The sequence below is a fragment of the Gavia stellata genome, chromosome 3, assembly GCF_030936135.1.
Source record: "Gavia stellata isolate bGavSte3 chromosome 3, bGavSte3.hap2, whole genome shotgun sequence".
Classification (NCBI taxonomy): domain Eukaryota; kingdom Metazoa; phylum Chordata; class Aves; order Gaviiformes; family Gaviidae; genus Gavia; species Gavia stellata.
In genome coordinates, this window is record NC_082596.1 from 100,465,114 (window position 1) to 100,491,164 (window position 26,051).

The following is a 26,051-nucleotide window of genomic DNA, read 5'->3' on the forward strand; positions in this document are numbered from 1 at the left end:
TGCTGGGTTTTTAAATTTATTTACTTTAAGAAAAGCTTCATCGTGGTGTATGTGTGTATATAAAAATGTAAATTTTATTACTATTTTAAACATAAATGTATATATTAATATAATATAGAATTACAAAATTAAATATTATACGTTACATAGAAATAAGATAATATAGAAGATATAGCTATTATTATTTTACTTTTTTTTTTTTTAGATTTTTTTATTCCCATTAAGGAAGGGTGCGGGGGGTGTGTGTGCGGGGGGTGTGTGTGCGGGGGGGGATGCCCGCAGCGGGGGTGCCGCAGGGGGGTTGCCCGAGCGCCCGGTGCGTGTCCGGGGGGCGGCGGGCGGCAGCAGCAGGGGCGGAGGCCGGAGCCGGCCCGGGCGCGGAGGGCGGGCGGGGCGGGGCGCGGAGGGGAGGGAGGCGGCAGCAGCCGCCCCGGGCTTTGGCCGCTCGCTCTCTCGGCGCTGCCATGGCTCCGCTCCGCTGCGGCCCGGCCTGGTGGCGCCTCTTCTCCTTGGCCGTGCTCGGCCCCGTCCTCTGCGGCCGGCCGGGCCGGGCTGAGCCGGAGCCGGGCCCGGGCCCCGACGCGGGCCCGGCGGCGGAGGCGGACCCGGACCCGCACGGGCGGCACCTCTACAGCGCGGAGATGCTGCGGCACGGCGCCGCCGCCGCCCCCCACTTCGTCATGTTCTTCGCCCCGTGGTGGGTATCCGGAGCGGCGGAGCACGGCCCGGCCCGGCGCGGCGCCCTCCCGCCCGCCTCTTCCCCCGTTGACGTGGCGGCGGGAGGCGGCCGGGCCGCGCCGGCGGCGGGGGAGGCCTCGGGGTCGCGCCGCCCTGAGCCCCAGCGGCCGGGGCCCGGCCGGGCGCCTTCCCCGCGGGCGGCGGGGTGGGACACGCGTTAAATGGCAGCCGGGGGCTGCGGAGCGCCGGGCCGGGGAGGGGGAGCCGGAGCCGGAGCCTCGCCCGGGCCTCCGCGGCCGTGCTGGCCCTGTCGGGGGCTCCAGCCGGCCCGGGCCGGCCCGCGGTGGCCGCCCCCTTCCCCGAGGGCCCGCGGCAGCGCGGCGCACCGGCACCCGAAGCGGCCCCGCGGGTGTGGGCGCCCGGCAGTACCCCCCGCCTGGGGCCTGCGGGTGAAGTCGCTCCGCCGGGCAGCGAGGAGGCAAGCTGGGGCAGCCCCGGTCCGCTGGGCTGGAGCCGGCCCCGGTCCCCGGCGGCTCTCCCACCCCCTTCTCGGACGGTGTTTCGCGCCGTTCCTCGAAGAGACCGAGAGCGTGCGGCCGCGGTGTGTGGGAGTATTGGCAATTTGGCGACTGCCCCTTACCCTGTGCCCCCCAGTCTCACAAATACTTTCATTGCAGAAGTTATGTTCTCTTTGCAATCACGAAATTTAAGGGTAGATTTGCAGCGAAAGCAGTGTAACGACAGTGCTGTGTCTTCGAGGCCGCAGGTGGCCATAGCAGAGCTGGAGAGTTCTCAGATTTGCAAGAGACTGACTGGGCTTTTGTCCCGCACTGGTACGTTTGACATAAGAATAGTTGAGAAGAGTGGGAGGACAGGGCTTTGCTGGATGTTACCGCTGTCAAGAGGACAGTACTTCTCATCTCTGCGCCCTTCTAGTGGTTGTTCGTATTCTTCTTTTTTCTTCATCTCTTCCCCTATCCTTTTTTATCTGACTTACTGATACCCAGTAGAGGTTATTGGGAGTTTTGTTGTTAGGGTTGGTTGGTTGTTTTTTGTTTGGTTGGGTTTTTTTCTCCAAGTTTTTCTTAAATTTAGATAAAATGAAGTTAAGGGAACAATGTGCAAAAGTTAGGTTTTGATCCTAAGTTATCCGTTGGCACATGGTGCCATTTAGCCATACATGAGTCATGACACTCTTTGAAATCAACAGAAAAGGATTTCCTTTCAAAACTGAGGAACTACTTCTTTTTTTGTTATTAACATCGACTTGTTTGCGCCATATGAAAATGTTAAGCAAAAGCTTGAAAGAGCACATGCCTTCCTTTGTTCTCTGAAGATCACAAAAGTGGAGGACGCCTGACTTGCTGGTGAAGGACCTTTGCCTGAGAGTGCTGAAAGGCCTACGCAATGCCCGTGCAGAGCAGGAGTGCTTCGGCTCTGTTCTGTTTTCAGGTGATAATACATGTGTCTGTCCGCGCTTTGCCTGAGTGTTTCACAGGCATCCCTAAAACCAGATGAGCTTTTATCTTGGCACAGTCTTCACAGGAGACGCTGTGCCAAATGGGCTGTTGCAGAGTCCAGCGTATGCTGCACATCCTTAGCCTGTATCAAAGAGAGCACTGGCCTTGCAAACTTGGACCACGCTGTACCCTTGGGAGGGCTGAGGATCTCTGCCCAACTTGAGCACGAGGGAGCTGCGTCGTTTCCCAGACTTGTTGCAGCTTCTCTGGACGTTCTTCTCACCCTTAGCAAGCCTCCTCCAGATCTCTGGGTCTCGGCTTCAGGGCCCTTGGTCTGGACTCCTGGCTCCTGACAGGCAGCAACAAGGCCAGGTTTTGGGTCCAAGGGGAAGAGAAGGACAAAGGGAACATCCAAGTGCTTGAGAGAGGTGCTTATGCATACCAGTAGTTTTATCGTCAGTGGGATCAGGCAGCAACCTGGCAGCCCTGGAGTCTATATTAGAACCTCTTGCCCTGTTCCTAGGTGATGTTAATGTGCTAATCTCCTAATGCTTCTCACAGAGGCATGCATTTTGGCACGGCTCTCTGTAGTTACAAGGGAGAAGCCTAGCAAACGACCCAACGTTTAGCTAGAATTGTCTTTCAGATTGCTATGGATGCTGCTACTGTTGCATCGTCAATCCTACCAGTAAGAGTTGGGTTAGACAGAGCCGATGTAACTCTTCTCTTCCGGATTCCTGAAACAAATATTGCTGAGGGCCTCACTCCCAGACAGCAGCGGTACACGAGGTCCTACATTTGTTTAAATATTGCGGGCTACTCCAAAAAGAGAGCCTTCCAAGCCATTTGCCATCAGATGTCTAAGGTTTTTGATCATCAGGCTGTCCCCCTTGCTATCTATGCTTGACAAGGGACAGAACCATGAGCAGGTTACTCTCTCGGTGGTACTAGGTATTCTAAAGATGTTGGCCATGCCAGTTGCATGTCTACAGAGGAATGAAGTTCCCCTGGTTCCTTAGCTGGGCAGAATCTCAAATGAGTAGTTTCACTGTGTTATTTTGACCATTACAGATCTTTTCAACGTATGTGGTCTCTTGGTAAACCTGTGGAAGTCCACTGACCTGAAGCAGACTTGATCACCAGAGTTTGTTGCTGTCGAATTGAACTCTTGACTGGATTTTACCTTAGCTGGATTCTTTTGTCCAGAGCGAGACTGGTCCTGTGCTTCTTGTACTGTTATAACTGTCTATCCCAGGGTCTACCAAGATTTTAAATTGGAGAATGATTTGTGCTATATCTTGCTGTAGAGCTGCCCATTTCTAGCTGCAGAGCTCAAGCTCTACTGGTGGCCTCCAGAAATGTCTGTGTTCCTCACTGACTGCAGCGGGCTTATCAGTAACTGCAGTTTTGACATATATGGTCCTTATGTACCTTTACATCCTTTCTTGTCATGGCCTAGGAAGTCCGCCATCCAGTTTTGTACATGAGGAGCGCTGAAACTGTGGGAGGAACACTGACCTGTCGGTGTGAGGTAGAGCAGCCTGGTACTCTATAGATACTGCCACAGCGAAATAATCTCCAGGCACGAGCACTTGTGGCACATGGTTGCTCAGGGTTAAAATGGGCAACCTATCTGCAAACTCTTCTACCTCCTGATGTTAGTGGTGTAGAAGAAGCAGGGTTTTGTTTTGGTTTTTTTTCAGAAAGGTGGATCTTTCCTATGGCCTTGTTAGTCTCTTCTGGATCTTCATTTACATTTGTAAACAGCGATTATGAATTCTTGCACCTTCCTAGCCCATGTAGGGAAGGAAGAGCAGGACTCCTCACTGACGCCCAGGTCTCCACTGTCCCCAGTGGTAGAACTGGCTGCTTCTCCAGCCCCACTGATGTAATGTGGAATGGTAGCAACAAAAGACTGTGTAGGTACATGGGGCTAAGGGAGGCGTGTGATGTTGTATGGTCTTGCTCTCTTTATTTTTGACTTCTTTGGGTTTATATATTCTGCAGGTACACCTTACAAATTTCAGAAAAAGTACTTTGGGGACTGTCTTGTCTTGTATTTCCTTCTATGTAACACTGATTTTTTTTGAAAACCAGGACTGACTAACTAGTTCATTACTGAATCAGATGTGAGCATTTTTCCTGCTTTATTTTCAATTTTAGCTCATATAATCTGAAGAAGGAAGGGAAAGGGGAACTTTGTGCATAGCAGAGATCACGGCATTAAATATGGACAAGGCAACTCTGTTCTGCGCTTAAAAAACAGTGGGTTAATTACTTGAGATTGCCTTACCTAGTTTTCCATGCTCTGTTCTTTAACAGCAGTCAGTATTCGGTGTTTAAAATCCCTGCAACTGTTAGGGGAAGGGACCAGGGAATCCAAAATCCTCCTCTTCATTCAAGCTCCTTGAAGGAGATGACTATGGAGGGACTTCAGTCTAAGGCTAAATATTTAAGGAATATTTAATTTTAGTAAAAACACGTTGTATCCCTTCGCCATGACAATTCAGAATAAGGTCATATGGGAGGTCGTATTCCCCCACATAGTAAGAGTATGTGTGACCCACTGCGACTGACTGTAACAGGACCTTGCTAAGGTCAAAAGACGTTCTTCATGTTAAAGTGAATCTCAAGGTTATTTTTTTGCCTTAATGATAACAGGATACCTGGAAAGGTGTGAATCCATGCAGCTTTTCTTCAAGTGGACTCAAAACCAGTTGTATAAATGAAACTGTTTTAAATGGGAGCAACTTTCTCCAAAGTCTTAACGGTGTTTTAATTGTTACTTACAAAGTAGACTGTCTAGGTCCTGCCAAGAGCAATAACAGCTTTCATGCTGTCAGGTTGAGAATGTTTTCTGTTAATCCAATTATGCATTTTTAGACATCTTGGAGGGTTTGCAAAAGCGGCTGTTAAAGAGAAATGAAAATCCATTCCTTAAAATTTTTCCTTGTAGTTAGCAGGAATAAGGTATTGCTGTAATGACTGGAACGACTACAAAAACAATGAGAAGAGTAATAGCCATTTTCTGCTTCTGGTGAGCTGATGTTATAGCAACTGCATGAGGCCAGTCTTCTGTGTATATGGAGATATAATTAGTTGATGGTGTGCTGCTGGGGCAAAGCACGGTGTGGGAGGAATTTGAGAAACCCTGTTCAGAAATCAGTCCTGAAGTGTTTCGCAACTTGCGAGTTACAATTGCTGTGATGCACACAAGCACAAATGGCCTGACAAAGAGGCTAGAAACCATTATCTTCTTACCCGCTGCTAAAATATACAGTATTTTGAAATGTTAGAGCGGAAGGAAAGCTAGACAGCCCCACAGGATTTTTCTAGAAAGCTGGGAGACTGAGAGTGCTTTTCTTAACAGCTGCACTAAGTTCAAGGGGTGTTCAGTAGGCTTTGTCATGTAAAAAGAAGTTCTCATCTCTTGTCAGTTTTTACATGAGATGTGTTTGTTGTCCTACAATACTTAACAGTATTCACTGTTGCTTAGTGTAATGGTGCTTGAGTATGGAAGATTTCCGAGTTAACTATTTTTAAATTTATCAAAATGTCTGACCATCCTGCGTATGTCTTTTCCATAGATTCACTCCCCTCTAAACGTGAGCAAATTAAGCAAATATCTTGTTCCTTCTGTCGCAGGTGTGGACATTGTCAGCGTCTCCAGCCAACTTGGAATGATTTGGGAGATAAATACAACAACATGGAAAACCCACAGGTCTATGTTGTTAAAGTGGATTGTACTACAGATACTCCACTGTGCTCTGAATTTGGCGTCCGAGGATACCCTACGTAAGTATAAAAGGACGTCTGCTCCTATTTCTTTCTTTTTTAGTTTTCCATGATCCTCTGCCAATTTGTTGAAGCTAACTTCTAAGCTATGTTTTTTGGTGGGTTTCTTTGTAGCCCTTTGGACATCATATGTTCATTTTAAGACTTTTTACCATGTTGCCAGGTCTCATCTGATACATACTACTCTTACTCTTTTTTTTTCTTTTTTTTTTTTTCTTTTTAAAGAAACTGTTTTATGTCTTGCAAGATGGCTGTGCTTAAATGAAGTCCAGAGTTGTCCTTTTCTTTTCTCTAAGAGTACCTCTTTCTCAGGCAACAGTGTATTATACAGTTGTGTTATGCATGGTAGAGCTGGTCTCTGGTAATGGTACTATTAAAAATGATCTGTCACAAGTTCATCAGTACACTGCACCATTCATAATTAATGTATAGGTGATCTTTTAAATCTTTGAGTGAACTTGGTGCTCATAAAATGATAACTTAATAGTATCACTTAGCATAGCAGTGGTGATGTTGTACAGACTTTTTCTAGGTAATTTTGCTTATATTGATCTAGGAGAAATTTAGTTGGAGTTTAAGGTTGTTAAACTTACCCTGTTATAAGGAATATATCCCTTACTACCTCAGCTTTGGTAGGCAGAACATGATCTATAGTATCCGTGAGAGGTCAGCCTGGATAGTGGGTTAGATAGGCGTGCTCCCTTTTTAGCTGCCAAAAAGGAGCGAAGGGACTTTTTTCACTTGTGTCTTCTTTAAAGCTTCTTGCAAAAATGGATGGGATCGTTTCAACTGCTTTGCTAATTACTCATCTCAGTGGGGATAAGTGGAGAATGTCATCTTCTGTAGCCTTTCCACAGCCTGTATTTTTTCAGTTTCTTTCCCTTTGTTCGCTTTGTCTAGTGTTACTGCTGAGCCCAACAACTTGACATATACTCCTGGCTGCACCCACTTTGACTCAGATGAGTGCGACTGAGTAGAAGTTGAGAGTTATAAATAGCAAAGTCCTTGCTGAAATAGGAATTGTCCTTAAGGGCAGTTTGTGGCTTAGTTCCACTAGAAATACCAAGAAACAATGAATATTACGACTCTATTTTAATATCCCCAGAAGTGAGCATTGGTTGTCTTTGCATATTTGAATGGATTATATTGTGGTGCTGTTCCTTGTAAAATAGAAAGAATAGCAGAGATTTTGAAAAAGAAAAGAAAATGAATGGATGTGTAATTGCTTCCCTCCCCTTTGAGGTTATTGAATATCTAGGAATAGTTAGTGCTTGCTTTTCATCTACTTGAAAAGTACAAATGATAAGGCAGTCATCTGCTAGTTATAGAAATACAGAGATGAAGGGGAATTCATTATATCAATTCTCTTCCTGTCTGAGTCAGTTTTTAACTAGCCTGTTTCCAAAAACTTCCAGTGAGGGAAATTTCACAGCTTCCTCAGGCACAGAGGGATTGTCGCAAGTCCAGGATGTGCTGGTCCCTGCACTGCTTTTCCAAACGCCTGTCAAAGGAAAGGCTGCATCCCCTTTCCATCCCCCTGAGAATAAAACTGGCTGAGTAGGTCCCTGTGCTCGTTAGTACAGTTGTCTCAGGATTTTTTTGGTGCTGCAAAATACTGTCAACTGAACTAGAGAAATCTTATCCTCATTTGAAGAAAATAAAGGTGCAGCTGGCTCTTTAAGCTGATATCTTTTTTCCCCCCGTTACTCTTCAAAAGTATTGCCATGAGGCATATTTTAGATATTCTTCTGTTTCATTTTTATTGTTTCCTTCTTATTACGAAGTTGCTTTTTTTTCCGCCCAAAAATGTGACCTTTTATTATCACAAGGAATATTCACAAATACCTTGTGACCTTTTATTATCACAAGGAATATTCACAAATACCTTAAATAGAAAACGCAGTGGGAGCTCATATCTCTTTTGAATGTATTTGCATTGTGTGATTTTTCAACACTTTCATATGTTCATTTTTTCCAACTGTGGAACAAGAAGAGAGCGAAAAACATTTCAAGAAAAAGAAAAAGCTGTACAAAATGACAGCTTGGCAAGGGGAACTGAGGACTAGGTGACGGTAGTAATTGAAACTATGATTTGCTTTACAAAATAAGACGAGGTCGATATTGCCCCTTTACCAAATATATTTCCATTTTAACTTAAATATTTAATAGTAGAAGCTTTAGGAAGTTTATGGAAACGTTTTGATAGCAATTATTAAATGTTATAAAGTCTTCAGTCCCTACAAACACACTTATTTCCTTGTCCTATTGATTTGTTTCAGCATGTGTTTAATCAGTTTAATACCACATGAAAAGTCCTACATTCCAAGAGCTGTCAGGGAACGAAATGTGAGGAAGAAATTCCTGGGAAAATAAGCATTGGATATTTTTCCTTTGGAGAGGGGTGAACAAAACAAAATTGATGCTTTTTGACAAATTGAAATAGGATTCATAGGCATAATGGATTACTGACCTTAGAACTGAACACTGCAATATTTTATTTGCTCTTGCTTATTGATCAAAGTAATATTAGGCTATGTTGATTTTTAACATGGTATTTCTTTTTGCTATTTTAAAAATCTCCTTTAAAAGCTTACATGGGAATGAAAAAGTATCCTAAGTTCTAGCTATGACTCTTTTAAGTTTGAAGGAGATGCCTGATGCTGATGTTAATAGTCAAGAGAGCTGTTACTGCAGCCTGAGCTGCATTGCTGTGGATTAGCAAAGCATGTTAGCTTTCTGAGAATGTTTCCTGTGTGAAAATTTTTGCCTCACTTTTTTCTACATTTTGATCCTTTAGCCTAAAGCTGCTTAAACCAGGACAAGAACCTCTGAAATACCAAGGCCCTAGGGACTTCCAGGCACTGGAAAACTGGATGTTGGAGAAATTAAATGAGCAACCATCTGTAAGTGAAAAGAAAATAAGAAAAGGAAATATTCCCTTCTGCAGACTTGCTTATCTGTCATTTCTATAGGTTAGGTTTCATTTTCCAGGAGGAAATCTGCTCCTGAGAATAAAAGTCAGGTGGCAGTAACAATATGGAACAGCTTCCATTTAAGTCAGAATAGTAATTAAAACTGTCATCCTGTGACCTGCTCTTTGTTTGCTGTATTTAAAACTACAGTACATAATGCAGTTTTTAATGTTTAGCATTTTGACATTTTAAGATACAATTCTTAGTGTCAATTCAGTTGACACCTGTAGGCTATATGTTTCTAGAAAAAGAAAAGTTATTTAGCTATAATACATTATAAATTGCATGTGTCTTGGGCTTAATTACCTCTTAAAACATGGATGCCATCTTTAGCTCAGTTATTATCTGATAATGTTGTACCCTAAAGAAAGGGTTTAAAATAATCAGTTAGGTAAGTTAGGCTAATACCATCATTAGGAAAACTCTTTAGAGTTTAGGAGTAGCACATATGGTAGCCAAGCCTTGCCTAAAATTAAATTTATAATTGCTGTTTCTAATCAAGATAAAGCTTTTGTGATTGTTGAACCACAATTGTAACATGATTATATTTAAACAAATGTGATATTTTCAATAGTTAAACATTAAATGCTAAACTATTTCAAGAAATGTACTTTGAGGTTCTTAAAAAATTCTTTCCGGCTCTGACCCTAGTATCTAGAAAGTAGTAAATTGCTTTTGCTGAAGTGCTAGTGGGTTTGCTGCAAGTTATACCTATAAAGTGTTTGCCATTTTCCCACTGTTGCTGCCTTCACGGAGCCGTTAGGTCCCTCTTTCCTGCATTAGGGGAGCAGAAAATAGCTTTTTCACTAGCTGTTTTTAAATAGCCCAAAGACCAGTGAAACTGGTGCAATGGCAGATACGGCTGATGCGTGATGCTACGGAGGAACTGTTATGTAATCTAAGTGTATTAATATGTGGTGATGTGATGAATGCCGTAGCAATTACTGTGCTCTGTGACTATACTACAGCATGGTGAAAGACTCCGTTATTTCAATGACTGTGATAGCTCTTTTCTGTGTGGTAGTCTTTTTCACATTTTGCTTTCAAGTCGTTGTTTGTCCGGAAACATTAGATACCTAAATCAAGCTAAATGAGGACATTGCTTTAGGAATTTAAAATTTCAGACTACAGGGTTTACAACACTATCATAGAATGGCATGATACAGGAATCAAATATTGTGTATTTGCTGCACAAGACAAATAAAAGTTAATTTTTCTCATGAATAGGATCCAGATTCTGATGTGGAACCACCAAAAGCCCCTGAACCTAAGCAGGGAATGTATGAACTCTCAGCAGACAATTTCAAGATGCACATAGCAGAAGGTAACTGGTTTTTTTCATAAGCAAGAGGTACTTGCTTACAGAGACCTCAGTAGTGGGAAGTCTGCAACAGAAATGTTAGTTTTCAAGGTACCTCCTTCCCACTTTCATTTTGCAATAATACCTAGTGAAAGAGGATGAAACAACAGACTGTGTAAAAATGCAGTAGTTTAATTACATACTGCACACCATGAGAAAGTTTAAGAATGGCGCTCCACTCAGAAGGCAGTAAAATTAAGGCCCCTAATCACATGGAAGAAGCTAGTGGAGCTTGCATGGCTAAACTGTCTCTTTCCCCGAGTTCCTTGCTCAGTCACAGCCTTGCCAGTCACTTGGTGTTTTTGCAAGTCCTGTTTCCTCTTTCCCTAGGTGCTGACTTGTTCTTAATCCCAGGCTGCTCTTCTGGATAAATATAATCCACCCACTTCCTTCGTACTGCCCCCATCACACTCCAGTCTGGCCGCTTATTCGATATTGTTTAGCTTCCTTCCTCCAGAATTTGATGTGGGCAAAACACTTCGCCTCAGTTTGGCCATTTTAAAAAATATTTTTGTTGGAAGCTTTAAAATTGATATCAGGAGTGATCCCTAACATGGGAAATTTCAACCCCCACATGGTGGGTTTTTTAGAGAATGAGCAAGATCTTACAATACAAACTTTGGGCTGCCATAACAACAGATGATCCTACCACCTTTATCTGTTTTCCTAAAAATAAAGGCTGGATTAAATTAACTATCCGTGCCCATGTGATACCACCAGTGAGGTAGATACTAGAGCTTCTTAAAGTAACCATTAACTAATTAGAAATATTTTCAAGTGTAAAAGAGCATTTTGTGCAGTTAAGCCTGTGTGGCTTAACACAGAATTACATCAAAACTCTTCATGGACTCTTCTCTAAGCCATGAGGGAGATGCTAAGCATTAAACAACTTCACAGTCTGAGAAGATAGTTGTTTAGTATATGTGTAAATGTTTTAGTATTTTTATCGTAATATTTTTATTTTGTATCCATTGACATTCATAGAGGAGGCATTCTCATGGTCATATCTGATGGTTGAGCAGGCTTCTGATCATCTGTAAAGCCGTTGTCCTCTCTTGACTTCAGTTACAAGAAGTTCAGTGCTTAAATTTAGCAGGAGGCTTAGCAGTTCCAGCTGGAAGGTTGAGTTTTGTTCTTGAAAAGTGTCCCTTTACCTTTTTGGTGCTCTGGGGCAAAAAGAATCTTAACTTTTTTCTATTGGGAAGGAGAGTAGATCATAGAGTATGTAGTATAGAATAGCTGATTTTGACTAGATGTTCTTATTCATTCATGAGAAATTTCAGTTTGCGGTTTACTTGACCAAAGCAAAGCATGTCAATTAGTTTGAAAGTATTCCTGGTGCAGGCAAGTTAGGGTACACTACTATTGCAGTTTACATTTCCTAGTTATTTTGTGACGTCTGTCCTCTGACCTCCTTTTGTGAACAAGCCCTCAAACTAGAAATGAATTCTAGTAATATCAGCCCCAAAGCAGTCTTCAAAGGATGATGAATAATTCTGTTAAAAAAAGCTTTTCTCTAGTTGCTGGCATTTCCTTCAAACTACTTGGATTTTTTTCCCCTTATTTTAATTAAGTTCATTTTTATTTTGTATTCACAGAGCCTTGCCTTGATGTGTGCAAAAGCATGCAGCATCTTGAATTAATAGTAATCTTAATTGAAGGAAATTACATATTTGGTACTCTGCAATTAAGATTATACTTTTAAACTAAACATTAGTAGGAGATAGTATTAGACTTCAACGTAAACATTTCTTTGGAAACACCACTGCCTTAAGTCCATCAACTACCTAAATAATTTTGTTCAGCTTTCCATTCTCCTTGGTGGTTCTTTCTACTCTGTAATAGGGCAAGTGATTGACGTGGTAGAATTAGACATTGTAGCAAATGGTTAGGTTAAAAATATCAGTTTTAATATCTCATTTGTTGGCTGGAGGTTGTGAAGCTGTTTGGATTTTCAGGGAAATTCGCAACACTGTGAGACTGCATACAGTATTGAAAACATAATTGCTGAAGTATTCTGTTCTGGCCTTAGAGTCATAGTGTTTCCTATCTTTAACTCAGGAAATACCATGATAAATTTGCAGTCTGAGATTAGTACCTAGTCTTTAATTGCAGCCAAATTAATTCCAAATGAGTTAAATCTTTTTTTTTTTTCTTTTCTTCTTTGACTTAAAAGGTAATCACTTTATCAAATTCTTTGCCCCTTGGTGTGGGCATTGCAAGGCTTTGGCCCCAACCTGGGAACAGCTGGCTCAAGCCTTTGAGCATTCAGAAACTGTCAAGATTGGCAAGGTAGGTGAAGTGCTCTTAGTCTGAAAACATGTTTTGTGTGAATGAATATTTCAGCCAAGTATCATGCTATTCGTGCTGTGTTTTGCAAATAACAGTTGTTTTGTTTGTCACCTCTGAAATCCTTTTATAGTCATAGTTCCTATTTTAATTTTGAGATGGTTATCTTTTTCTTGCACATCCAGTAGTTCACTCTGTTTTGAAGAGATGGCTGTTTCATTACAGTGACAGAACTCCCTCAATTTAAGCAAGGACTTGTTAGCAACACAGCTAGCTCCCTGTGCTTCAGAGAGAGTTAGGAATAAGTCTAATACTTCAGATGCAGGGAATAATATTTTGAGATTTGTTTTTTATTATGCTTCCTCTCTGTCAGAACTTGATAGACTTCAGAATTTATTTTGAGTGGGAAAGTGACTTCCAGTTTGCTATTTACAGCATTGGATTCTTTAGCAAATTTCAGACCTACCAGGTTCTTTATGATGATTTACTTCTCCTTTTTTTTCTCCTTTTTTTTCCTCCCCACCCCCCACCCCCACCCCCCACCCCCACCCCCCCTCTTTACCCCCATAGAACTTTCTAAAGGTTTCAGGGGGTCTTCCACCTTAAAAACTGCTATCTTATCCTGCTTTACTGTTTCCCTTAGGGTTGATAACTAGATTCTGTGGTGTGTTTACCATGGAAGCTTGTTACTTGTACGTGGAGTGACTTCTTTGCAGAGGTATGGAGGTGGTCTGGCAATTGCAGTTACAGGCTTTATTTGCTGACCCATACCTAAGTCCAGGTGGCTCATGATGTGAATCCCTCTGTATTTGCCAGTGGTGGAAAACTGACTGGACTCAACTTCCATATCCTTAAGCTTTCAGAGTGGTTCCACTGATCTGAAAGACAGCGTAACAGTTAGCAGTGTTGTCAGTCCAGCAGAGGGGCAAAACCCCAGCTATCTCCCCGGCCTCTGCCCTCACAGCGCTTTCAGCTGTTACTAGGGGTATGAGCTTCACTTCTTGTTTTCTTATTATTTTTATTTTAATGCTTCGAAAATCTGCTAATTCAGATATACTGTAGATGTACAGAGCAGGTCAGCATAGCTGAACTTTAGAGAAGACTTATATATCTAATTTTGAGACCTGATGGTTATAAAATTAAGATTCCCGCTGAGAATAAAATACCAGAGGCTATTGCTCCTTTGATAGTGTCTTTACCAAATGTTGCATCTGCTGATTTATTCTTTGAGAACCTGGAATGTTTGCTGTCTGATAAAATTATTGCTTAGCTTAAGTATCTTCTTGAAGTTACCATTCTCTTTTATACAGAGAAAATAAACAAAAAATTTCCCAAATTTCTATTTTATTCAGTTGTCTGTCATGTTCATAGTTACTGTTACTGATATTTGCTATTTAATACAGCCACTAAGGTTTGTCTCGATGCCTAGTCAATTTTGTGTAACTGTATACGTTATGAAACTATTTGAAACATGTCTTGGCTGAGATTGTAAGTCTGTAAGTAAACAGGAAACACAACTGTTTCTAAGAAGGTTGAATCATGACCTTAATGAAATCTGGGGGAATAATGTCTTAGCAGTGATACCTACTGGCAGGATTCTGTTTAATCTATAGAATTGATCTTCAGTGATTTGGAGCAAAGTGTTTCTAATGCAAAATTCAAAATCCAAGTGTTGTGTCGAGCAACGTCTCTGATGCTTAAGTTATCTTTTTTTCTCTGCTTCAAAAAAGATTATAGACTGGTAACTTTACAGACTGGTTCATGACATATTAGAATTGAATGTTGCTATGCACTTGGAACTTCCCTTGGAGCAAAGTTAACTTGCTAGCTGTTGACATGTCTTCTGAAGTCTTTAAGAGTACTCTTCTCAAAAACGGATGAGACAATATACCTTCACTTTAAAGCTCTCTCACATTAGTGTTTTGTGTCTTACTGTCCATGCAGTGATTTTATTAACTAAGAATACCAAGTACCTGTTTTAATTGGAATATTTAATTATGTCTTCGTTGTTCTTTGTAACTGTTACTACTTCCTTCTATCCATACCTCCCTTTCCAGTCCCTCCAAAAAAAAAAAAAAAAGCAAACACACACACAGCCTCCCAATTGTACAACCAAACCACTATTTAGAAAGCAGACATGATCGTTCTCAAGACAGTACTTGGTACTGAGTTTTCCAAGCCATGCATTGCTAGTTCCTGTATTTTTCTGAGATTTTAAACATAAGGGAAGCTATGATGCTTGTTGTGTATTTATTTTATGCACTGAATGGTTTATATTTTTTTCAAAATGTAGGTCGACTGTACCCAGCATTATGAAGTCTGCTCTGAAACCCAAGTTCGTGGCTATCCCACACTCCTCTGGTTTAGGAATGGTGAAAAGGTGAGTCTGCAAGCTCAGCAAAAGATGAGACCATTTTTTTCTGAATAATGCTCAGACTATGTTTGCATTCTGGGAAAAAAAGATCAAGTGGGCATATAGGAAAGTCTGCCTGTGAGACAAAAGGATGTTGGAGGTTCAGGCTGGTACTAGAAGAGGTATCCTTTATCCACAGCTAAAAGTTAGAACTTTTTGCTCTTTGTGCTCTGCAGATGACCGGTATGATGTTCATAAATTTGTAACTAGTATATCACAGAATCACAGAATCATTAAGGTTGGAAAAGACCTGTAAGATCATCAAGTCCAACCATCAACCCAACACCACCATGTCCACTAAACCGTGTCCCACAATGCCACGTCCACACCTTCCTTGAACACCTCCAGGGATGGTGACTCCACCACCTCCCTGGGAAGCCTGTTCCAATGCTTCACCACTCTCTCAGGAAAGAAATTTTTCCTAATATCCAGCCTAAACCTCCCCTGGCGCAACTTGCGGCCATTTCCTCTTGTCCTGTCGCTAGTCACTTGGGAGAAGAGACCAACACCCACCTCACCACAACCCCCTTTCAGGTAATTGTAGAGAGTGATAAGGTCTCCCCTCAGCCTCCTCTTCTCCAGACTGAACAACCCCAGCTTCCTCAGCTGCTCCTCATACAACTTGTTCTTCAGACCCCTCACCAGCTTCGTCGCCCTTCTCTGGACATGCTCCAGCACCTCAGTGTCCTTCTTGTAGTGAGGGGCCCAAAACTGAACACAGGATTCGAGGTGCGGCCCCACCAGAGCCGAGTACAGGGGCACGATCACCTCCCTACTCCTGCTGGCCACACTATTTCTCATAGAGGCCAGGATGTCATTGGCCTTCTTGGCCACCTGGGCACACTATATCCAATTATTTTACTGTGTAAGAGAATTCTAGGCGTACTTTATCTTAAGACTTTACCTCCTATGGAACACAAAAATACAGATGAAATAGAAATAATAAAAAATTAGGTAATTTTCACCCTGTGTATGAGAAGGTTCTCATCTGTAAGTTGTGTCTATCTGCTGAGTGATGTCTGAGTGATGCAAATTTTCCTTTTTAGAAATCTGAACACTTCATATGACACTGTGACTGAGAGTCCTGTGGGACCAGTTGACATTTTTCCTTGCAGCAATTCATAGAATTACAATATTCTGAAGGTATAGGGAAGTAAAATCTTTATAAATACCATGTATATGAACAGCAGCAAATAAACATATTATAAATAAGTGTTACTTATGTTTCACACTTTCAAGATAAATTAAATGGATATTAAAAATAGGTCTGCAAGCAAAGAACCCAGGACTCCTCTTTCAGCTCCTATCCACTAAGTTTTGGGGGGGTTTGGGTGTTTGCCCCATTCATCTTGCATTCCTTTTTGAACATCTACAGTATTAGAAATGTAAGTTTTGCTACTCAGTCCAGTTGCTTGTTGACAGTTTCTGGCACTCTAAAGAGAAAGTGGCCGTAAGTACATACCAGTGCATGTGAGGTTTGGTATAAGCACCCCTATAAGATCAGACACTCCAGGGGATTTAAATGATGCAGCACCCGGATTTTTGAATCCCAGCCTGATTCACACAGGAAATACACAGCCTTATTACTGCTTGAGCAGCGGTGCCTGGCATGTGTCAGAAGCAGAACTGGAAGCTGAGGGAGTGCTCAAGTCAAACTTGGTGGCATGTCCAAGGTTATAGGTGTTTTCAGTTAATTAAACTTTTGTCTCTATATGGCGTGAGTCTGAAGAACAGGAAGTGTTCTGCTGTTTCTCCAGAATGGTATTCCACCTGCTTTATTTTTATTTTTCAGATAGCTACAGATGGCAAGACACCTTGCCAGAACCATACTATCTTGATCTAGAAAAGTTAGCTCTGGTTTTTCTTGACAAGTTAGATCAATTTTTTTTTTTTTTGACCCTTTGTAATTATTGAAGTTTGAGTTGCTCGGAGTTACTTGAATCAAGAGTGCAGTGAAAGAAAAAGTGAGATCACTGCTGTTGTATTTGGTAAAGCTGAATCTCAGCCATTAGTCTGAACAATATATTTCTGTTGACATCAGACTGGCTTTTCTCCATTGGCAGTGTGGTATTCCCTGATGGCATACTGCCACCAGAATCGCATGTTCCTTTGTGGGCTGATACAATATATTTTAAAAAAACACAAAACAACCCCAACAACTTTCCGATAATCTGACCCAGCAATTCCTGGAAATCTCTCTGGCTGCTATTATACTGTTCAGTAAGGGGCGGGGAGGAGGAGCAACCATCCAGCATTGTTGTGTGTAATACCATCATCCCATTTGTCATAACTGAAGTCTGGCATCACACCATCCCTCTTGGTTAGATGCAGCAGAAACCCTGGGAGGAATGAATGGGCGCTGACCCTGCCCTGCTGAAATGGATACAAACAAGCAGGTACAGGCTTCTTGCATCATCTTAGATTAATTCCTTTGTGGTTTAGACCCAATGTGGGGAAGGTGGCTATAATTACAAGTAACATTATGAATGACAAAAGAAGGAAAATGTGTAGGAGTTCCAAAGATACAGGAAATAGTTGCAGAGGTGTCTGTTCTTCCTTCCAACGTATGGAAGATTGTATGCTGTTTCTTGAAGAGTTACTCCTCATCTGAGAGAGGAGATACATCTTGTAGCCCACACCTCATGGGGCTGAAACTCAAGAGTTTTATCCAAAATGGATGTGTAATGTCTCAAAGAGATGATCTCTCTTCTGAACAGAGGAATTAGTACTTATTTTCTCAGAGAGCACTGAGGGCAATCACACAAGAGCCAGTTTGGAGATGGCCAACAGTGGATTTGAGACTAGAAACTGCTCAGAGGTGCTCTGATATCTTGTTCTCTAGAGTTGTGAAAGTACCTGAGATATGGGGAAGCATCTCAGGCAAACTGTGGTTTCTTGAAGATCTAGCTGGTTGAGGGCTTTACTTGGCAGATTCAAACGTGACTTAACTTTTATGAGAGTGGTGCTGTTGGAAATGCCTGCCCCACAGCAGGCAGCTGTTGTCTCTTGCTCCCAGGTGAACTTAGGCGCCCTAAGAGCATTGCCTTACTGTTTGGGCTTTCTGAGGATGTGAGACAAGTGTGTGGGCCAGAGGAGCTACTGTGTAGTTCAGGTGACACGCAAGTCAGTCTTTCAGCCCTGTCAAAACACTGGACAGAGCTCTCATGGTAACAGAGACCACCACCAAACAGCGATGAGTATTTTATTGTTCCTTGCTGTAGCTTTAGGTTCAGAAAAATGAAACCTTGAAGACGCTGGCTATAGTGAGAGATGAAGGTCAAAGTGGAAAAGTTTCTAAAATTTGCTTCTACGTTTCTAAAATACCTTTCATTTCAAGGAAATTTTAGATTGTCCCCTTTTGGTACAGAAGAATCTATGGCAAATCCTGAAGACGTGGAGTGAGTGGAATGCCATGTAGAGGTTTAACGACAATCGTATTTATTATGAATATACTTACACTTGACAATCTTATGTTTTGCTGATAATTATTTATTTGCTAATTATTTATTTGCTACATTAACTGCATATACACACTTGCACAAACTATTTGATAATTGTAGGGTGACCAGTACAAAGGGAAGAGGGACTTCGATTCCTTAAAGGAATATGTGGATTCCCAACTACAGAGCTCTGAGAAAGAGCCACCAGCAGATAAACCCGCTGAAGCGCCGCAGCCACCTGCAGAACCCACCCATGTTGAGGTAAGTGCTCCTGCACTCTGCAGCGGTGTTAAAAGTGTTCAGACTGTTTCAGCAGCCTGTCCAAGTCTTCTGTGTGTTTTTCTCTCTCTGATAGCTTGACAATTTCTAGATGTAAACTGTACCAAATACTTTCCTGGTTATTTTTTTTTTTTAGTAATTAATGAGTGGAATCAGACCATAAATCCTAGTTTACTAACCTGATGAATTGGAGAAGGAAAAAAAAAAATACTTGGCTCTTTTTTTTTATGGTTGCAATAACTTGTTTAGATAGTGGCATAAATGTGGTCTTTTTTGGTCTGCGGAACTGCTGGCATCTCTGTCTGTATGACAGCATGTTTCATCACTATGAAGATGAACGTTTCTTGCAAGATTTTCACGTGAACCCAGGAAGATGGCACATGTTGCTAAGCCACTAAAAAAAGCCAGGGTCCTATACTTATAGGCTATCTGCAGAAACAACAAACAAGCAAAGATTATGAAGACTGATCTAAATGTGGCATGGTAATGTGTCCTGCGACCAGAAAACTCCTCGGTTTTGGAGGCTTATTCTAATCCTGGTTGTAGGAGCTACAGGGGTTATGAATGTTGACAAGGAATTGGCAGGAATAACTTCATCACCTTTGCATAGTTGTACTTTGTGTCATTTAGTTTTCTGTCTTTTTTAATCACTTTGGCATTTCATCTGCCATTTTTCTTGTAGCTGAATGTAGAATTGGTGAGGTTGAGAAATTAGAGATGGTTTCCAAGCATACTTTTTCATCAGATGTGGAAAACATACTTCTGCCTAGAAAATACGGGAGAGTGATTTACACTCCCTTGTGATATAGAATGAACTTACGTAATTTAAAAGTATCAGTATTATTAATATAAATACAGTTTATATGTAGCTTCTCACAGGAGAATATTACCTTTCCCAGTTGACTTTTCCAGCAGGGTTACTACTCTTACATAAAGTGGCTTACCAAAAGTGATGTTAGGTTTGCAGTTTTCACACCCCTCCTATATTTTTTTAATTAACCTCATATTTGGAAGATCCTAACAAGCTGGTGTTAGTAGAATGCACAAAGTAATTAGTTGTCTTTCTATTTTTATAGAAATAACATAAACCATATGTGATGCAAATTCCCACTTATGCATTGCATGCACCAGCACACATACAAACAGGAAAGGATTGTGGGGGGATTTTTTTGCCAAATAATAGTAGACACAGTGTAGGGCTCAACTTTGTTTTTGCAACGTTACATCCCAGCTTTGGATGCCACCACTTCTTGGTCACTTATCTTCAGACATCTTGGTTCTGGTTTTGTTTTCACAAGTTTTGAGACAAGGGGCTGGCTCATGTAGCCAGCAAACACTAACTGCATTTAACCGTCAGCAGCCCACAGCTGGTACCATGGGCAGCAACAGCAATGCGTCCTGACTCCCAATCTGTGTCCCAGTGTTGAGCCCCTGCGTGGATTCTCCCATGTCTTACATGGGCCAAGGACATGCCAGCCCTTTCACGGAAGCTGTACTTTAATGTCCGTGAGAGTCCTCTGCTGCCAGACATCGCTAAAATTACTCAAAAATAATCCAGAGGGATTAAGGTAGAGTGACCACCAGATGCTCAGATATGGGATTGCATAAGCTGTATTTTCTTAAGAAACCAAGCTAAATGACCTATCTGATATTAAACCCATTTTTGTGGTCATATAGTTCACATTGCTCTTCTGATAGCAATCTACAGGTCTTTAAAATGTGTTTTACTGTGTGGATCATGGGGAGGACATTATTTATGGGGTTTTCAGATTTGGTATCTTAGATTGTAAATGATGTTTGGAACATCTGTTTTAGATATCCATTTAGGAAATTCAGAATAGAAGAATATGTATTTACTGTTCATTTTTTCTTCATGTAATAATTTGTAATTATTTAATGAAGTATAATTTCTAATTTTTAAATAATTCTTTAGAGGTAATAATACTTCAACTTAATGGAATAACTTAATTTCCTGAACTAACAGTTATTTACAGAAATGTTTATACAGTACCTTTAATTGTAATTTCAAGTTTTCTTTTTGGCTTCTCTTCATAAAACTTACTGGGTTTAAGGTAGAATTGGTAATACTGTCAGTTGTGCTTTTGTTTTTGTTTTGTTTTCATTTGAATTTGAAGCTCTTATAGGCATGAGATTGATTTATTTATTTTTAATCCCTCCCTCCCTCACACAAAAAATGAAGTTTGTTACGGTTCTGTGCTTTCATACGAGGCTGGCTGTAAGTGATGTGCTATCCTCCCATCACTCCTATGCCATTGCTCCTGATGTTATCAGGAGTAAAAATTCTTCGTGGCATCCATGCGAGTGTGGTGTGGTGATGTCCTCTTGACAGGCAAATACGTGTTTCTGGTAACAGCTTTTTCTATGTATGCACCGCAGGGCTATAGCAGAGGGAGAACAGCTGTCAGGACATCAGTAATATGCCTTAAATACCTCATTAAACTCTCAGATTACATGCTTTAAGCCAACTCCTCTCAGGGTTGTTCCTTGAAACATTTGCATGACAGTGTATTAAAATGAAGGCGATTTTTTTTTTCCAACAACTAAAAATTTGGATACAGGCAAATCCCCTGAAAATAGGGATGTTTTGTTTCTCCAATTATGGATGAGATTCAGCGTGAAATATGCATTTCTCTACATCTCTCTAGGGGAGAAAGGCAGCTGAGGGGTAGAAGTGAGGTGTGCTGCTGCTACTCGTGTTTATATTATCAATAATATTATCTTTTCCAGTTTGAGTTTCCCTTTCAGGTAGCTAAAAGCTCCTGTGGCTGACGTTATATATACAAAAAATGTTGACTCTTTTTTTTTTTTCTTTTTTTTTTTTGAACAGGCTGCAGTGCTCGCTCTCTCTGAAAAAGACTTTGATGCAACCATTGCTAGGGGGATCACCTTTATTAAATTCTATGCTCCATGGTAAGACGTTTGCACCTGTTGTTGTTCAGGATTATTGCTGGTCTAAGCTGTAGGACTTTGAGTTGTGGGTAGTACTGTATTTGTTGTCTGGATCTAAAATGTGAATTAACTGAAGAATGTGTGTGTTGGCAAGAGGTGCAGCAAAAAAGCTCAATCTGTTTTAGCTTTCTTGGGATGCCTTTCTGTGGGAAGGCTGACAGAGAAGCTTTACTGTGTCAGCCTCCAGGTGATGCTGGGGAACAAGGAGAGTGAAGCTTTCTGTGCAGGCTTAGCGTGCTCCTGTCCCTTGATCAGGGTGAGGTGAGGGGCACGTATCACTAGCGTTGAGAAAGGAGAGCATGCTGGCCTTGGGCCCTCTCCTGCCACAACCAGCTTCTCTTGGAAGCCTCATTTGAGCACCTGGGAATTGGTACAGACTGTGGAGCTATGGATAATTGGCTGTTACTCTTCAAATAATTAACTGACAAAATACTAATTTGCACAAGTGACAATTTTGAGATGTTCCTAAAAGTGTATTCCATATAATATGTTCTTACAGTGACCCAAGGTAGAAATGCCCAGTGCAGATGGTGTAGGTGTAGACACCCAATGGAAAGCAATGGGAGGGGGGCAAAAAAGGTAATGTCCTATGTGGCATCTGCCATTACTGGCATATCCAGCAGAGCCTGGGACCCAAGCTGGGGTAAGACCTCAGTATTACAAACTCATAGAACAAATATTTTCCCCCTTTTCTTACTGTTCCCTTTCTGAGACAAAAATAAAGTTTTACATTTCTCTCTCTGGTGTACAGACTTCATCTTATTTGTGCCTGGATTGAATTTAATGAAACTTGAATGCCATCTTTCTCATCCATTGCCCAGTCTCTTAGCCAATAGAAGGAAGCCTAGTGTAGGGGGAGAGATTAAAATTAAGCTGGATTTCACTGCGTGAAAGAGAACACATCTCTGATTTCATCACTAGCCATCCCATTAATGCAGTATATAAAATAGAAAAAGATCTTTTGTTTGGGGTGGTAAAAGGTCACCATTACAGAGCAGTACAAGCAAATGCAATATTTAAATGTGCTCAGGAGTATCAAAACATTGCAGCTTAACTTTGACAGTAGGCATGAATGTGTTTCTTATTGTAGGCAAGAAGTACCAGGCAAAGTTTCGTTTTACGTAATGTCAATGATGCAGTCTTTTCCAGTGTTGTCACCCTTTTTACCACAGTGTGGTTTGCTGTTTGAGAGCCACTTCTATGCTTTCTTGCGTCTCAAAGATCTCCCTCTGGATGTGGGCAAGTATCTGCCACCACTGGGTTAAGACATACCCTGCCCATACACACACACGGACCCCTTTGCGTTTACTGCTCTTTCCTCACTCCTTTATCCTCTCTGTGCGCTGTGAGGGACTAAGATTGAATCTGTGCCTGTGCTGCTACTACGACACCAGCAGAACTGGCTGGTAAATTCAGTTTACACCTGTGCACAATGCAGCTTCTAGTCTGATTTCTGAACCCAGGACTTGTTGGCATATGTAGGAGCTCATTATCTGAGAAACTTTCTCTGGAAAAGTTTGAGATAAAGAAATGTTCCCTTTTTAATTAACTTTTCTTAATAATACTGCACTTCAACCATCTCATCATCTTGTGAGATTCTAATGGGGTGCTGCTGGATCTCACAGATACGATCAGTGTTGGATGGCAGGCTGAGAAATGGTGCTTCAGGATGCAGAGAGTCAAGTTCTTAAACCAGTGTGTGCTCCCTGGCTGCAATGTTTAGAAAGCCACTGTTGAGGAAAATACTTACTATATTTATGTCGCTGGTATCCTAGTTTTAGCTCTGAAAGTCAGGCTTATGTATACAGTTGTAGTGCTCTGCATATAAATGACCTTTTTCTCTTCCAAGTGGATTAACTTATGTAGGGCTCAGCAAACACTATAATGTTGCTTGCTCATTCTGTCTTTCAGTTAGTTTTGGATAAATATTAGTGTTAACTTGCATAGTAAGCATAATCCTGTTCTAGTAGTTTTTGTGCATGGTCAGAAATGCTTTTATACTGTCACTGTGTATTAACAAGGTGGTTTAAATATACACTGGTTTGCATTAAGAAAACTTCTTTTGCTGAGACATCTTTCATTATTTTTATAAATGCCCTGATCCAGCCTCGAGGCAATTACGGGGCTGTTTTAATAACCCAATTAAGGTGGAGCTGGGTTAGAATAGAATGAGCAATGCAGCTTTAAAGTTTAAAGTGCTTTGGGAATTCTTCTTGAAGGCAGGAAGAAGTTCAAGTTCTGAACTTGGCTAAGCCAAGTTCAAAATATAAACAAAATTAATACTTTACTATAGTTCCTGCCATTTTACAGTATCATTTTCTTTCCTGACACTAGTGTTTCATTGTGTGTACGCTGTGGACCGCATTCTCACGTTACTGTAGAGACATAAGGGAATAAAATAGAAAGAGGCTTTTTGGTGTTATTGATGATATAACTGGAATGATTCTCTAGTTAATGCAAATCAGAATAGGGCCTGATACATTTTTTTTCATCTGCTAAGTGAAGCTTATTGAATATCAATTCCATTGCACATCTACCTGAAAGTACAGTGGTAGTGGTTAAAATTCAAAGTACCTTCAGTGCAAAAGTGCATTAAACTACTGGAGTGATTTATAAAAACAGAATCTGTGTTGACAAATGCCTCTATTAAAATTGAGTTTCCAGCATTGGGCGATTGGTCAAGCAGCCTGTTAGGAACCAGAAGAAATTTAATAAAGAAATTAAAATCTCATTTAAATAATTAAACTGGGGCTATGTAGCTTTAGCATAACTGGCATATGCTACTTGAAAACTTAATTTGTACTACAGACATTCTATGCCTTACTTAAAACATGTTTGTGTCTAAGCTATCTTTTTTTTTTTTATTTAAATAGTTTCTGTGCTCATCTTTATTTGGCTTCATATTCCTCTGTAGGGTAAAAATGTTAATGCACCGACATCCAGAATGCCATTCCAAACAAGACTAACAAAGGCTAGAAACTACTTCAATGCTTAACTTACATAAAATCACTCATTTTCTTAGGTCATTTACTGACATCATAATAGTGCAAGGGAGTTGGAGGAATAGGAAAGGCAGCTAGTTAAACTTACAGCTATTGCAGCAAGACAGTAGAGATAAACTGGAAGGTATATCTGCTAAACAAATCTCTGTCTTTTGTTTCTAGGTGTGGTCACTGTAAAAACTTGGCTCCAACTTGGGAGAACCTTGCCAAAGAGCAATTTCCAGGTTTGACTGATGTCAAAATAGCAGAAGTAGACTGCACTGTGGAACGTAACGTCTGCAACAGATTTTCTGTAAGTGTGAAAGATCTGAAATGAACGGGCTAGTATTGTGTACCTAATGTTAGAGGCTCCAGCCTGCAGCTGAGCCGGCTGCTGCATTGCAGATGCCTGGTGACAGTGCAGCTGTGTTCTCCATTAGCCAAAAAAAGAGGTAGTTCAGAACAGCACCTGGCGACACCATTTCTTTCCTGGACTGTTTGTTCAGACACAGTCATTCTCATTATTGGATAAAGCTGAAGAAGTCCCTAATTTAAGAAGCCTCCCTCTGTGAAAGCACTAAAGTAGTCTTGTGGTAGCCAACACAAAGTTCTGTTCCTAGGAAAAAAAGATGTCTCTGGTGCTGGTAGGCAGTCAGCCAAAGACAGAGCTGGAGCTGCCATTCCAAGAGCCTAGAGGAACATGTATTATCCAATTCACTTACAAATGTTCAGAAAGGGCAGGATGGCATTGGAAGTTCTGGTGTGATGTATGTTTGGTTTTTTTTTTAAATAATTGGCTTATTGTTTTAGAGGGTTTGGTGGCTTTTCAGAGTCAGGTAAGTAATACAAGTGAAGGCTATCAGTGAGTTTGGACATTAGTAACAAGTTTCTTGTGTGTGTATGTCTTTTGAAGGTACGTGGTTATCCTACACTTCTGCTTTTCCGAGGTGGAAAGAAAGTCAGTGAACACAATGGAACCAGAGACCTTGAATCACTGCATAGCTTTGTCTTGCGTCAGGCAAGAGATGAATTGTAATAAAAGTCTGGATGCTCCATCCCTGGCTGTCTTTGTACAGTAGCTGAGGGATTTCAATCATTGCAGATTTTCAAATAGTGTATTTGGGGGTGGGGGTGGGGATTGGGGCATTTTTGTTAGTTTGTTTGTTTTTAGGAAATTGAATGTACTAAGCATTGGTATCTTCCCTCTGTGTGTGTGTGTGTGTTAAAGACATGCTACCCTGTGTGTGAAGGAAAACTAACAAGTAGTTACTGTGCAAATTGAGAGTATTTTCAGCATTGGTAAGTATTACTGCATTTCTGCGTTCCCGCAATGAAGTGTAAATGGTTTCCTTTGAGACTAAAATACATTAAGAAAACCAACGTAAGGGCACCAGTAGAATTATTTTTGTCTTCA

General features: G+C 41.2%; 1 protein-coding gene across 1 annotated transcript; it reads left to right on the plus strand.

Annotated features, from left to right (window-relative positions):
* The first annotated feature begins 464 nt into the window (after positions 1–464).
* TXNDC5 (thioredoxin domain containing 5) lies at positions 465–25,768 on the plus strand. The gene is made up of 10 exons (XM_059836065.1): positions 465–697; positions 5,784–5,933; positions 8,731–8,836; positions 10,133–10,229; positions 12,442–12,557; positions 14,848–14,934; positions 18,528–18,668; positions 21,535–21,617; positions 24,821–24,950; positions 25,551–25,768. The coding sequence occupies exons 1-10, from the start codon at positions 465–467 to the stop codon at positions 25,671–25,673; spliced, it is 1,266 nt and encodes a 421-aa protein (XP_059692048.1). The 3' UTR covers positions 25,674–25,768.
* Positions 25,769–26,051: the final 283 nt, after the last annotated feature.